At 47.8% G+C, this 13,990-nt stretch overlaps 2 protein-coding genes across 14 annotated transcripts in view; both read left to right on the top strand.

The window, feature by feature from the left end:
* Positions 1-3,884, top strand: part of macf1a (microtubule actin crosslinking factor 1a) — a 153,033-nt gene extending 149,149 nt beyond the window's left edge. For 11 of the 13 annotated variants that reach the window (XM_062409346.1, XM_062409342.1, XM_062409340.1 and 8 more), the window contains 3 exons: positions 303-425; positions 1,001-1,109; positions 1,659-3,884. In XM_062409346.1, the coding sequence (XP_062265330.1) occupies positions 303-425; positions 1,001-1,109; positions 1,659-1,897 (471 nt within the window). In that variant the 3' untranslated portion in view covers positions 1,898-3,884. The remainder of the gene's footprint in view (positions 1-302; positions 426-1,000; positions 1,110-1,658) is intronic. The other 2 variants (XM_062409352.1, XM_062409353.1) reach the window with 1 other exon arrangement.
* Positions 3,885-6,280: 2,396 nt separating this feature from the next.
* Positions 6,281-13,975, top strand: bmp8a (bone morphogenetic protein 8a). The gene is made up of 7 exons (XM_062409108.1): positions 6,281-7,408; positions 11,141-11,333; positions 11,926-12,074; positions 12,148-12,327; positions 12,515-12,594; positions 12,687-12,797; positions 13,332-13,975. Exons 1-7 carry the CDS (start codon positions 6,907-6,909, stop codon positions 13,479-13,481), a joined length of 1,365 nt encoding a protein of 454 aa, XP_062265092.1. The 5' UTR covers positions 6,281-6,906; the 3' UTR covers positions 13,482-13,975.
* The last annotated feature ends 15 nt before the right edge of the window (positions 13,976-13,990 follow it).

Below are 13,990 nucleotides of genomic sequence, written 5' to 3'. Positions count from 1 at the left end.
TTGTTCTTGTTTTCTTTGTGTTGTTCTTTCCTTCCTCTCGTTCCCTCGTTCCCTCGTTCCCTCGTTCCCTCGTTCCCTCCTGCTCCCCCGGCTTCACACACGTCCTCCTGCTCTGACGGGTTTTCTGTTCAAATAAAAATCACACAAACACACACTGCGCTGCACTCCCTCCCTCCTCCTCCTCCTCCTCCCTCCTTTATCTGCTTCTCTCCTCCGCTGCTTTGCTCTCCTGCTCCACCCTTCCTTCCTTCCTTCCTTCCTTCCTTCCTTCCTTCCTTGCTCCCTTCCCTTCCTCCCTCCAGTCCTCCCATACTCACTCTCGTGACTATGCCAAGCCCTGGCTGGCTCACAGTAAAACTCCAACGTCAACCAAGTGCCACTGCTGCCCAGATCTGGGTCTCGGCCACACCCCTCCTGGGCACGAGGTAACACACTCACCCCGATCACCCACCCACCCCCCCACCCACCTCCCCGACCCACCCCCCCACCCACCCCCACCCCACTGACGCGCTAATGCACTAACTCCAACACGTGTAAAGTTTGACTTTAGCCGAAACTGTTGGAAGTCTTATTTATATAATATCAGATTGTGCAGATGTCGTTGGGTTCAAACCTGCGACTGTGTCATGAGATTAATAATCTGATTAATTGATTAGTTAATCACCTCCTTCTTTGGTAACTGATCATTAATCACATTCTCATGATTAATTGAGAGTTTGCTGGTTTATTTTATAACAGAACTATAATTAATAAACAGTTTTTATAGAACAATTTATTCAATAGGAGAAAAGTTGAAGTTGCAGCCGCAGTTTGATTTTGTTCCAGAGAGTTTTGTTCTTTGTGTTGAGTTTTAATTTGTGTGTTGATTATCCGTCTGTAGGTCTGTTTCTTTGTGTTGTGTTGAAGTTGTGTTCATAGCGTCCGTGTCGACAGTGTAAATGTAACATGAAGCTCCATGGTGGAGTCTTCCTCAGCTGACGTGTCCCGGTTTCTCCTGCAGGGGGCGGCGTCGGGATCCAAGCTGAAGCGGCCGACGTTCCACTCGAGCCGCGGATCGTTGACCGGAGAGAACGGAGGAACGACACCAGGAGGCAAACCAGGACGAAGCGGTGAGGACACACAACCATACCGGTTGATAAGATGTTTGTAGATAGAAGATGATTCACAGCTACGCTAACAACAACTTGCTTTAGAACAACATCAGCGTGCTAACATGTGTACGACAGAGTTTACATTTTGACCTGATGATGAGAGCGTGGCCTAGGGGATAGAACCGGTTGTTCTGCAACAAGAAGGTTGCCGGTTCGAATCCCACTCTTTCCCATCTGCATGCCTAAGTGTCCTTGGCAAGATACTGAACCCCTAAAATGGAGTGTTTGTAATGTAAGCTAAATGACATGTAATGTAATGTAATGATGAAAAGTTTATGATCAACTATTTGTCCTGAAGGGGGCGCCAGATCTCAAGATAATCTCTGATAGATGTCAAGACATTTATCCAACAATAGACAATGTTCACCACATGGTGGCGCAAGACTTCGATGTTTCACTGGTGTGTGTGGGAAACGTTGACCTGCTGGTGGCGCTGGAATGAAAGTTAGGGATTCTGTTCATCTTCTTTACAATAACATTTTTCCTCTTCTCCATTTCCTCCATCAGACCCGAAGCGAGGCGCCAGTGGTCCGACCAGCCGGGCCGGCAGCCGGGCGGGCAGCAGAGCCAGCAGCCGGCGCGGCAGCGATGCCTCGGACGCCTCCGAGCTGCAGGACGCTCGCTCCGTCGGGTCGGACACCTCCGACACCCCGAGGCGACCGGGCAGCGGCGCCAAACCCTCCAAGATCCCCACCATCTCCAAGAAGACGCCCAGCCCCAAGACCCTGGGCTCGGCAAAGAAATGAGAGCAGGGACGAGAGGAACCGGATCACACCTCCGTCACGGAGGGTGGACTGCTGTCATCGGCCATCTTGGGTTCACCCGCTCTTCCACATCCATCCGTGGGGCTTGTACTGAATCTCTGCACTTTGACTGACTTCAGGGGGGAGGAGGAGATGGATGAGACCTTCTTCTCGTTCTTCCCCCGTTCCCAGAGACATGTCTGAAAATAAGAACCAAGAGGAAAAAGGTTCTGGTCTGACGTCTCAGGCCAGAGTCTGTGGGGGGGGGGCGAAACCGACTCTTCCCCTTTAAGAACTCCAGTTTGCCTTCCAGTCTCCTGCTTCCTGTTCCACGAGTTCCCCACCGGCGTGGAATCGAACACCGACTGACCCGACGTGATGCTGCCTTACACTCGTGTCCCGCTCCGACAGAGCGACACACAAAGTCTTCAAACTGCTCTACACCACACTGACACACACAGACACACACATTGTAACTCAGAGGCGGGGGGGGGGGGGGGGGGGCAGGGAGCGGGACACACCAACGCCAGCGCCGCCACCGCCAGGGCTACCAAAACACAGAGGAGCTCGAATGGCCTTCAGGAAAAAAGAGGAGAATTGTGGGTAATTCTTTTGGCTTGTGGGACAGATGCCTCAACGAGGGGTTAAAAAAGAAAATATGCAACGGCCGCCTCGTCGCTTCCTCTGGCGAGAGAAAGCGTCACCTCAGCAGACGGGCGCCGCCACATGTGGCGAGCTCAGGAGGCGGGAAACACACACCGGCCCACCTCAGGCTCGGGGGGGCGGCGGTGCAGCTGCAGCTGAGGGCAAACACTCAAACACCCAAACACCACAGAGCCGACTCCTCCCGACCGCCGGAACGTGAGCATCGGACCCGTGTGTCAGCGGGGGGGGGGGGGGGTCAGTCAGCACAACATGACAAACTGTCAACAGAAGGACAACTCATCTCACCGCGCTGAGCACATCAGTGTTAACCCGAGTTCACGGACTTCAACTACCAGCATGCACTAGTCGTCTCTTCCTCTGCAGTTCTACCTTAATGTCCACACACACACACACACACACATAGACACACACACACGTTAAGGGATGTGCGTCTTGTGTGTCTTTGTTACGAGAGCTCGTTGACTTGTCACTGTATGCAAACATTTTAATTTGCGAATGTCCTTTTGGCTTCTGGTCGAGTTTCTGGTTAATTTATAAATCCAGTTGTACTTTTTGTTTTTCTAGCTTGAAAGAAGAATCTATTTATTTTTCAGTTTCAGTTTCATATCGGCTGAAAGAAAACGTGACGGTGGAAGAGTTTATGATATTTGTACCGAGGAAACGTGTGTCCCTACGCTCCGACCTGCTTGAGTTTCTACTGGTTGTGATGGTCACTGGTTGTGATGGTCACTGGTTGTGATGGTCACTGGTTGTGATGGCCACTGGTTGTGATGGTCACTGGGTCCCTGACGCCAGTGGAGCCTTGTTTGTATTTTTACTCATTCGCTAACGATGATAATTCCCAGACCACGACCAAAGGGGTTTTCCCTTCATGTGTAGACAGAACCACAGATATGAGTGACAGGAGTCCTGGGCCGAGCGGACCAATGAGAGCGGGTCCTCCTCCCTCACGTCCCTCCCCCAGCGTCTCTTCTTCTTCTAGGCTTTTTTCAAATGTCCCGTGGGCGGCGGGTCGAGGTGTCTCCGTGTCGTCTCAGTGGGACGGATGAAGATTAGGAAAACTAATGAAATTACATTAAGAGAGAAAGAAAAACATCTTAAGGTGATTTTTATTTATTTATTGTCTCTCTGAGGAGGGGTGGGGGGGCAGGGGGGGGTCAGAGTCTGCCACCTTTTGATGCTGAGCTTCTCTGAGTGTGATGATGAGAACATGAAATGGGGGGGGGGGGGTTAACAGGAGTCAATTGTGTAAAAGTTCAACAAAAAACTAAAATATAAACATTTTTTTGTTCTGTTTTTGTATTAAAATATGCTTGCAGTAAAACTCTCTAGTGTCGGTGGTTATTTTTGATTTATGCATCGTGTCCCAGCTGCACTGGTCTGTGAATATGAATGTGTTTTCATAAGGAGACTGTTTACTGGAGCTTTACTGGGAGATCTGCTGGTTTCAAAATGTACTTTTACATGTTTTACATCAAGCAGCATAATTTAGTTTTAAACCTTGTGAACATTCACATAGAGTGTGTGTGTGTGTGTGTGTGTGTGTCTGTCCTCTTTAACGCAGCTCTTGTGTGTGTGTGTGGGGGGGGGGGTGGTGGTTATCAGTCTGAGCAGATTGTGAGTCTCTTCCTCTTCGTGTGTGTCGATGTGCAGCAGACTCTCAGGCAGCGACCGGACATGTCTCAGTAATTATCCTGTGAGGAGATAAGGCCACGCCCGGCTGGATCCTCTCCTCCTCGGCTCCTCTCCTCCTCTCCTCCTCTCCTCCTCTCCTCCCCTCCTCCTCTCCTCCCTGGACGTGAGGAGGTGCAACGAGGAGCTGGAGCTTCACAGTCACTTTCATCATTTCAATCTCGGGTTATTTGTTCTTTCTAATTTCTCAATCACTCAGTGTGTGTGAGATGTGAAAATAACTTGGTCCTGTTTATTCGGTCACTCCACCGGAGATGATGAGGTTTGAGTCAACCCTCTGCAGCTGTGTGTACACACTCACACTCATACACACACACACTCACAGACACACACACACACACACACACACACACCATCTCTGTCCTCCATCTGTCATCCCAGCCTCTCTCTCCGATGACAGTCCTCACCCTTGTTCCACCTCGTCCCTCTCAGTCCTTTTTCCTCGGGTTGATTTGGTTTCAAGGTCACTCAGCTCCCTCTTCGTTTCTCCTCCTCCTCCTCCTCCTCCTCCTCCTCCTCCTCAGTTCACTCCCTCCTCTTCCTCCTCTTCCTCCTCTCACCATTATCTCTCCAGACAAAAACCTCCTCGAGCTGCAGATGTGCAGGGAAAAGAAAAACAAAATTGGGCAGAGCGTTAATTCCTGGCATTCGGGACTCGCCCTTTGGGCCCGGACAGACTGAACCGTGGTCAGTTTGGTTTGGTCAGTGTTATTCAGGCCGTTCAAAGTGACCACAAGTACCAGGCGGCTTTGAAGAGACGAGTACACAAACACGAGCTGGCACAGGCCTCCACCTCACTACTATATTTGAGTCATTTCTTCCCTCCCAGTCCTTTTGGTCCAGACACACACACACACAGACACACACACGTGTATTGAGAGTGTTTGCATTAGCTCGGCTGCAGGAAACGCTCAGTAAACTAATGAATGTGTCAACGGGAAATGTTGTTACGCAGCTCAACACTAAACCTGCCACTTCAGAGCAGAAGGGATCGTTTCTCCTCCAGTTTGAGGTCGTGGCAGAAGTTTGATGTCTTCCATTTAGTGAAGGACGAGCTTCAGTGAGGACGCTGGAGGGTGAAGGTCTGGAGGTTTGACTGTTGGCAAAGGAAAAGTGACAAAAAGATTGTGATGCTAAAAATAAAGGTTAAAACAAGTTGTGTCTTTTTCCTGATCTAAATTATTGTACCGAACAAACGTGTAAATACATAATTTACATACTAAACATTAAAGCTCAAAAAGACAAACGTGCTTCACATGTGTGCAACTTATTAATTAAGTTTAAAAGAACATGTGGAGTTTTGATCATAAAGTCACAGATCACAACAAACACAAAGTTTAATTTAATCTTCAAGGTCAAAACTTAAAAAGTAGAACTCACACTTTCATTATGTTCTCTCATGAAAACACATTTAAATATCTGTCCCTTGAATCTCCCTGATATGTTCATTAAGCTCAAAGACGTATTCCCTGAGAAACCAGTGAAATCTCAGATCTCATAATGTTAAAGAAAGTGAACGATGCAAAATTAGTTAAAAACTTTTCGACTGAAAGTTACTGAATCCCACTGAAATAAACCAGAGCATTTTAGAAATGATTCCAAAACTCAAACTTTGCCTGTTTTATCTTTCTACTTATCTGTATCTGTTAAAATAAAAAATATAATACTTTAACATTCAATAATAATATTAGTAATAAGTTTATTTGTACAGCACTTATATCTGACGTGTGAGGAAGTTAAATCCACTTCCGTGCACATCTGTCGCTTCACGATCCGCCCGAGACTCAGCGCTGATCCACTATGAAAGGAAGCAGTCATGAGAGGATGAAAAGATAGAGGGGTGGAGGTAAAGAGGGCGAGAGAGGGATGAGGTCTCCCAGAGAGACCACTGGGAGGAGTGATGATGAGATGAGAGCAGGAGAGAGAGAGAGAGAGAGAGAGAGAGAGAGGAGTTTGAAGACTTGAAAGAGAGGGAGAGGCTGGAAACTCCCTCACTCGGCTCAGCTCTGCTCTTACACTCGAGCTGCAGCTCTCTTCAGGACGGCAGGAGGAAACCTGTGTCTGAAGGACGACAATCAGGAAACAACTTCCCGGAGTTATATCACTTTTATACGTTGGATTAAGAAGAGACATCTGGAGACGAGTGGGTTGGACGTCAGGGTAAAAGCTTCCAGCTGTGATCTGCTTCTCGTGAGTGCCTGAACTCACTGCAGGTGGAAAACGACTTTATTTCCCTGAGAGGTCGAGGAAAACGTTCCCGTATTTGACCCCTGACCTCCGCAGCACCTGCTCCTCAGGGTTCACATCTTCACGGTGAGGACACAGCTTCCATTTGGGATCTGGTTCGTCTTCATTCAGGATCTGAGTTTCTCTCCTGCGGCTTCGGCTGAGGGGCGAGGGAGATCTGAGGGTGAGGAGGGTTTCTCCTTTAAGATTAGAGAAGGAGCGAGGGAGGCAGAGAGGGGGGGGAAGGTAAACAGTCAGTTTGAGGCTGTAAACACGTCCCGTCCAGAATCTGTCCTCTAAACACATCCGGGCTGAATCAACGCAGAAGCAGCCTGAGGACAAACTGGACACATCTGAGGTCCCAGCCTGGATTCACAGGAGGAATCGAACCTGAATCAAGTCCTGGTTCCAGAGCAGGAGCCAGAGTCATGGCCTCAGACGTCTCCTGCAGCTTCTCCTGCCTCTGCACCAGAATGAAGAGGCAGCACTCGAGCATCAGCGGCGGCCTCCTCCTCCACCGCAGGACCCTGCTCCTCCTCCCCCTGCTCCTCCTGCTCTCCCTGTGGAGCCAGCAGGCCGAGGCCGTGGTCCACTCCAGCTTCCGGCGGCTCAGCGGCCGCGAGAAGAAGGAGATGCAGAAGGAGATCCTGTCCATCCTGGGTCTGCCCGGTCGACCCCGCCCCCACCCCCCGCTGCGTCCCCCCTCCTCCGCCCCGCTCTTCATGCTGGACCTGTACCACGCCATGTCGGCGGACGGGGAGGACGACGGGAACGAGATCATCCTGAGCGCGGCGGGCACGGGGAGGTTCGGGGGGGCAGAGAGGTTGGCTCAGGTCAACCACGCGGCCCTGCCGACCCTCAGCACGCACACCCCCCCGCTGGGGACGGTGGTGAGCGAGGCCGACACCGTGATGAGCTTCGTCAACGTGGGTGAGTCCAGTTTCCTCCCTGTGCAGGAGCAGGAGCCAGAAGTCCTCCTGGTGGGAGTCAATGGAGACACGGGGGGGGGGGGGGTTAGGGTCTGTAGTGGAGGTCAGAGGTCTGTGGTCCTCAGGGGTCAAATAGGTTATGTCAAATTATGCTAGGGGAATAAACAGGAGGTCCTTAAGTTTTAAAAAACAAGATTTGATTAGATAAAAACTAGATAGTTACAGTATCCCATAATGCATCACTGTAAAATCTGCAGGTATCAGATCAGTACTTAAATATAAAATACATATAATAATACTATGAACAAGAATAACAATAATACAGGAATAAATAAAACCATCAAAAGAATAAATTAGTTCCACACACTCAGAGATGATCTGAGATTCACTTCCTGGGTAAACACTGTGGAAATACAAATAATAACAACAACAATATAAAAGTCCTCTCACACACAATGCTAAAGAAAGTTAAGATATCGATCTGCCCCCCCCCACCAATTTTTGTGATAATCTGTTCAGTAGATTTTTGCGTAATCCTGCAAACAAACAAACAAACAAACAAACAAACAAACAAACACTGAGATCTCAACCTTCTTACAACACAATCAATGAGTTTTCTTGGTTCACAGAATTTCCAGAGAAACTTTGATAAAGTTGTTTTATTGACATTTTCCTTGAGTTTAATCCAAATAAATAAAATCGTCTCTGACATGTTCTCCAGCTTGAAGCAGCAGGTTCATGAACCTTCATGTAGAATCCAGGTCCTCCTCAAACCCCGGTTCCTCCTCTGGTCTCTGGGAGGATCCTGAATCTGCTCTTTGAGTGACAGAGCAGTTTCTGACTTCGTGGTTTGGCATCGAAACGTAAACTGTGAGCAGATTTAATTTCACTCGGTGAACCCGACGGCACCGACGTACCACCGCGGCCGTTTGAGTTTCCACCATCACTCACCAGCACAGAGAGGATTCAAACCAGCGTCTCGACAGATTCCATTCGAACCCAGAAGCTCCTCCAGTCTCTGTGAGCTGAACCATCACATCCCACTGTGGAGCTTCATCAACCACTGGTTCTTCACCAGCAGAGTTCAGATCTTCTTCTGGATGTTTCACCTCCATGAAGTTAGATTATGTGAAAACTACCAAACAGATGATGAAGTCAGAGAAGAAATCATAAATTCAGTTTCACTCGTTTCCCAGTGAATTAGTCTTAGAAAGAAATCGAACATGTTTCAGGGATTCATGTTTATATGTGTGTCGGTGCATATAGTGAATTTAAACGTGGTTCCATGAGGAGACTGTTGGTTCTCGGTCGTTCGAGTTGATAATTGATTCTCTACCTTCGGTTAAATTGTTATTAGCTCAACTTTCAAGGATGGAAACCGTCATTTAAAAGAAGCAGAACCAGTTGGTTTGCTCCTTTACCAGTCAGCTCCAGTCAGCTCCAGTCAGCTCCAGGGAGGCGATGGCATAACAGATAGTTTGATAACTGAAAGATGTTGTTCCCTGTTAAACTTGTTGGAGTTTAAGAACCAGAGAACTCAGCCTGAGTGATGCCAATCTGTCACAGCGTCAAAATTAAACATCCTGGTCTCGATGGCTTCCTTCCTGCAGCTCTTCTCCCTGGAGTCCAGCTCATCGTGGGAAACATGCCCCCCCCCCCCCCCCCACACACACACACACACACACACTCAGCGCAGGGTCTTTAATGAACTCGTCAAATTAAAGGCTCCTTCTCCGACTTCTCCTCTGTTATGGAGAAGGAAACACACCCTGAAATTTATCAGTCAACACTGAAGAAACATTTCATCCCCTGAACCCACCAGCGCGTTCTAAACAGAGGTGACTCATGAGATCCTCAGTGTTCTAAACAGAGAAGCTGCTGTTTCACTGTGGAGCACAAAGGAACTGAGACTGAAGCTCGAACCTTCATCAAGGCTCAGCAGCCTCCTCATGGATCCACATTCACACATCAGCCTCATGAACGTGTAGGACTGTTTAAATCCAGATCCAGGAAGTGTTTCCTCCAGACATGTGTGAGACTCTCAGAAGAAGAGTTAAAGAAAGTGACAAGAAACGTTCCTCATCTGCTGTTTGGTCCAGATCCACTTGAGTTCAGTCTCGGCTCATGTCTCATCCTTCAGACGGGTTTCGTGGTTCCCAGCGGTTCTGTTAAATTCAACCGAGCTGCACCAGAATACCCAAACTTAAAGAAAGACTCGGATGCTTTTAAAATCAAGATTCCACCGTCCTGGATCTGCCCGTTTCTCCAGATCCACCTCGACACGTAAAGAGTTCTGTTCCTTCTCTCCACCAAGTTTTGTGGAAATCCGTTGAGTAGCTTCTTCGTAACACAACGGGTAACACAACTCACACACTCTGAGAAATCAATCCTGTGAATCTCATTCATCTCATCAATGGATCAAGATTCATTTTTATTCTCTGAGAAATCTGAGAAACAGTCACAAACCTAACGTCAAAGAAAGTAAAGAAACTTTTACTGGGTCGAGTTCTGTGGGAATTCCTTCAGTGGATTTTCTACAGACCAACAGACCAACAGACCAACAGACATCACTTCTCTGTGTTAACAACCACAGACTCATTGTGTGTCTGTTCACGACCTGAACGCAACACACGTCATTTTCTACTTGTGATGTGATTTTAAATTTTAAAACGTCCCCTGCAGATATTAAACATTCAGTTTCTATTCCTGGGACTAATTTAATCAGTGTGTGTGTGTGTGTGTGTGTGTGTGTCGTTCATGTCAGTTGATGTGTGTGGGTGTGTGTTCATACACAGATGTAATGGGAACACACAGCTGGTTAGAATTAAAGGACCCACTGACACACAGCTAACGGTCCGAAGCGAGAGATGAAAATACTGAGAGGAGGAGCCAAGCTAAGAATACCAGAGAGAGCTGCAATTAGTGGTGTGTGTGCTGAGCAGCTGCTGAGGTTCAGAGCACTAAGTGTCTCTAATTACTGTGTGTGTGTGTGTGTGTGTGTGTGTGTGTGTGTGTGTGTGTGTGTGTGTGTGTGTGTGTGTGTGTGTGTGTGTGCGTGTGCGTGTGTGTGTGTGTGTCTGTGTGTGTCTGTGTTGTGTGCGCTGATACGAGAGCACCCAACCCATCAGGGTGTCCAGTCCTCAGTATCTCAATATATCATATATTCACTGTTTGCGTGTGTGTGTGTGTGTGTCTTTGTGTGTCCTTGTGTTCCCGAAAACCCCAGTTACCAGAGCTGTTTCATGTCCCTCTGAGGTTCCACAAGGACGCACACACACACACACACACACACTGTTTGATGTGTGTATCTACTGCAGGAGTGTGTGTTCTCTTCGTTTGTGTTTGGGTTTCCTTGTTGTTCAGTGTGTGTTGTGTAGTTTTCTTTTGCTTCTGTTGATTTAAAGCTGAGGACGTTTGTCACAGTGGAACGTGACAGAACCGTCTGCTGCTGATGTGTCCTTTAGCAAGGCAGCGTCAACCTGAGGTCAAATGAAGCGCTGCTGCAGTGGAACCTTTAGTTTCTTTGTGTTTCAGGAACATGAAGAAACTTTACACAACACAACACAACTGAACTTCTGTCAACGTGAGAACTCATCAGGAAAAGAGACGGAGATCAAATCATGTTTACTTAAAGTTAAAAGACAAATCTACAGCTTGTGTTCACCACCTGTGTTGTGTCTGTGATTTGTGTGTTTGTGACCTGTGTGACCTGTGTGTGTTTGTGTGTCTGCAGTGGAGCAGGAGCGGGACCTCCTGCAGCCTCGCCCCTACTGGAAGGAGTTCCGGTTCGACCTCACCCCCCTCCCTCAGGGGGAGACGGTGACAGCAGCCGAGTTCCGGATCTACAAAACCCTGACGATGGGTCAGAGGGCGAATCGGACGTTGCACATCTCGGTGTACGAGATCCAGAGAGAGAACAGACACAGGTTCCAACTCGTCTCCATCCTGTTTGATCACACTGAGCTGAAACTTGTTATAATTCTGCCTCAAAAACAAATCTGTGATGAAGATTTAATATTTTCATAGAGGATATTTTACACTTTTGTTTCTTTAACGTGTAGTTCTCATGTCTGTCAGTTCCTCCAGCTCTGAAATTGTCTCTGTAAACGATGGAATCTCATAAATATTTGGATTCAGACATTAAAGATCTGTGAGGATGATTCTCTGCTCCTCTGGCGCCCCCATGAGGCGACTGGTGTCATGTCCGCTCCTCGGGGTGGACCAGCTCCTCTTTGTTCGGTGCTAGGTAGTAAATATTAAAACACTAAGATGCTGAATAGCAACATGTGTAAAATGAGTTATAACCCTATCCTCTAATCAGATTAACATGGTTTGTGATTCTTTATCCCGATGAAGTCAAAGTGTATAAAGGTTAGAAGTTGTGTGTGGATGATTTTCCGTGTTCGATTCAAACAATGAGGGGAACCCATCGTGTTAGAAGTTGATCATGTGACAGGTGAAGGTTCTTCACGTTCCTCTCTCAGTGTTGATGGATTGTGATGCTTGTGTTTTGCTCAGGGAGCCGGAGCTGGTGCTGCTGGACATGCAGTCGGTGCCCGCGGGCCAGGAGGGCTGGCTGGCCTTCGACGTCACCACGGCCTCCAACCACTGGCTCCTCCACCCGCGCAGCAACCTGGGGATCCGCCTGTACGTGGAGACGGAGGAGGGTGAGAGCAGCTGCACCTCCACACTCCTGCTGCTTCTGTCTGTGTGGGACCTAATGAAGCTTCTCCTCCGCAGACCGCTCCCTGTCCGCGGGCTGGATCGGCCTGGTGGGCCGCCGGGGCCCTCGCTCCAAGCAGCCCTTCATGGTGACCTTCTTCAGGGAGAGCCAGGTCCCGTGCCGGCCCCCCCGAGCCGTCAAGCCTCACCCCCGCAGGAAGAAACCCAAATACGACCTCCCAGTTCCCAGTATCCACAGTAAGGCTCCAGGGTTTCTAGAACTGGAAATGTGGAAACCATTTGTGATTCAAGGCTTTTATGTTAAATCTTCTTTATTGTGTTTGTGATTGGAAGGAAAATACAGATGTTATAAGATGATATATTATAAAATATAGAAACTGTACAAGTTCAGTGACCTTTGAACCGAATGTGTTTCCTGCTTCAGATCGGAGTCCGGCCAACAGCGGGGGTCAGCCGTGTAAGAAGCACGAGCTGTACGTCAGCTTCAGTGACCTGGGATGGAAGGTCAGCTCCGGATCCAACTTCCTTCATCTCATTTACACGTTTATTAACGGATTAGAAACTAACTCTCCTCCTGCTCTTGATCTTTGTTTCAGGACTGGGTTCTGGCTCCGACTGGATATTCGGCCTACTACTGTGACGGAGAGTGTTTCTATCCTCTGGGCTCCTGCATGAACGCCACCAACCACGCTCTCATCCAGCAGGTGGTGAGTGGAGACGACTCACGGGACTTCTCTCAGTCCTGTTAACTTCAGATTTCATATTTGAGAGGCTGGAAATGTGGTTTATTAGGCCACGTGACCTTTGACCTCCAGAACCAGTTAAATCCTTTCGTTTCTCTCACTGAATTGTTCAGATGAGACGTTTCTTTAAAAAAGAAAGAAATTCCCCTGAAGTGAAACCAAAACGAGAACAAACTCTTATCAGTTTGTGTTCGTACTGAGTTTGAAGACGTCGCCTCGAGGCCTTCTTGAGGTCAGAGGTCACGGTGGATGTCAGATCCCCAAGAGAAGATTGATTCCTTGTCACTCAAAGATTATCTGATTGGATGTCAGAGTTCAAAGGTCACAGAAACCCTACATGAACTGGAAAGATAAAAGATGTAGATAGGATCTTCCCTGATTGGTGGAGACATGTAACCAGTGTAGTTCTTCTACTTCTATTCCACTTAAACCTCTGGAGTCAAACTGACACTCGTTGTGATGCCGAGTTGTGTCAAAGTTGTGCGTCTGTGCCGGCAGGTTCACCTCCTGAAGCCGGATGAGGTCCCGAAGGCGTGTTGTGCTCCCACTAAGCTCAGCCCGATCTCCGTCCTCTTCTACGACGACAACAACAACGTGATCCTCAAGAAGCATCGAAACATGGTGGTGAAGACCTGCGGGTGTCTATGATGACAGGGGAACTCAAACCAGTCACACGCTGGTTCCACTGTACTGAGACCACTTTGTCTCCCACAGAGTTTTTACTGAAAAGCTTTAAATCTTTTTTGTACCACATTTTCCAGACTGAGGAAATTTGTTTATGTTGAGAATGTTTATTTTTCAATCCGTCCTGTGGCTGAATCTCAATCTTTGACTCTAAAGCTGTCGGCTCTTTGTTTGGAGCAAAGCTTGAATGATGGAGGACGTTTAAAAGCACAAATGTTAAACTGCATTAAACTTTAGAATCTTCTTCCTCTTCCTCACCTGGAGACAAACTCTCACACATGTTTTTACAGGTTTCAGTGACTCAGATGGCAAATGATGTTTAATGGCTCCACACGCCGTTAGTGATGCCTGGTTTGTTTTTGTTGTTTTCAACATGAATTTATAAGAAGAGAATTTTAAAAATGTATTCAATGAATAGAGATATTTACCTCATCTTCACCTGTGGAAACAGAAACTAAATAAAGTACTTTTTT

Source organism: Platichthys flesus, chromosome 17 (genome assembly GCF_949316205.1).
Source record: "Platichthys flesus chromosome 17, fPlaFle2.1, whole genome shotgun sequence".
In the NCBI taxonomy this organism is placed as follows: domain Eukaryota; kingdom Metazoa; phylum Chordata; class Actinopteri; order Pleuronectiformes; family Pleuronectidae; genus Platichthys; species Platichthys flesus.
Note: the sequence above shows the minus strand (reverse complement) of the source record. Positions and strands in the feature narration are given on the sequence as shown.

Bases quoted from the DNA above. Each gene is read 5' to 3' on its own strand.
- bmp8a (XM_062409108.1), top strand. From the start codon at position 6,907: ATGGCCTCAGACGTCTCCTGCAGCTTCTCCTGCCTCTGCACCAGAATG. The intron at 7,409-11,140 runs GTGAGTCCAGTT...GTGTGTCTGCAG, and splicing joins GATGAGCTTCGTCAACGTGG to TGGAGCAGGAGCGGGACCTC. The intron at 12,595-12,686 runs GTCAGCTCCGGA...TCTTTGTTTCAG, and splicing joins TCAGTGACCTGGGATGGAAG to GACTGGGTTCTGGCTCCGAC.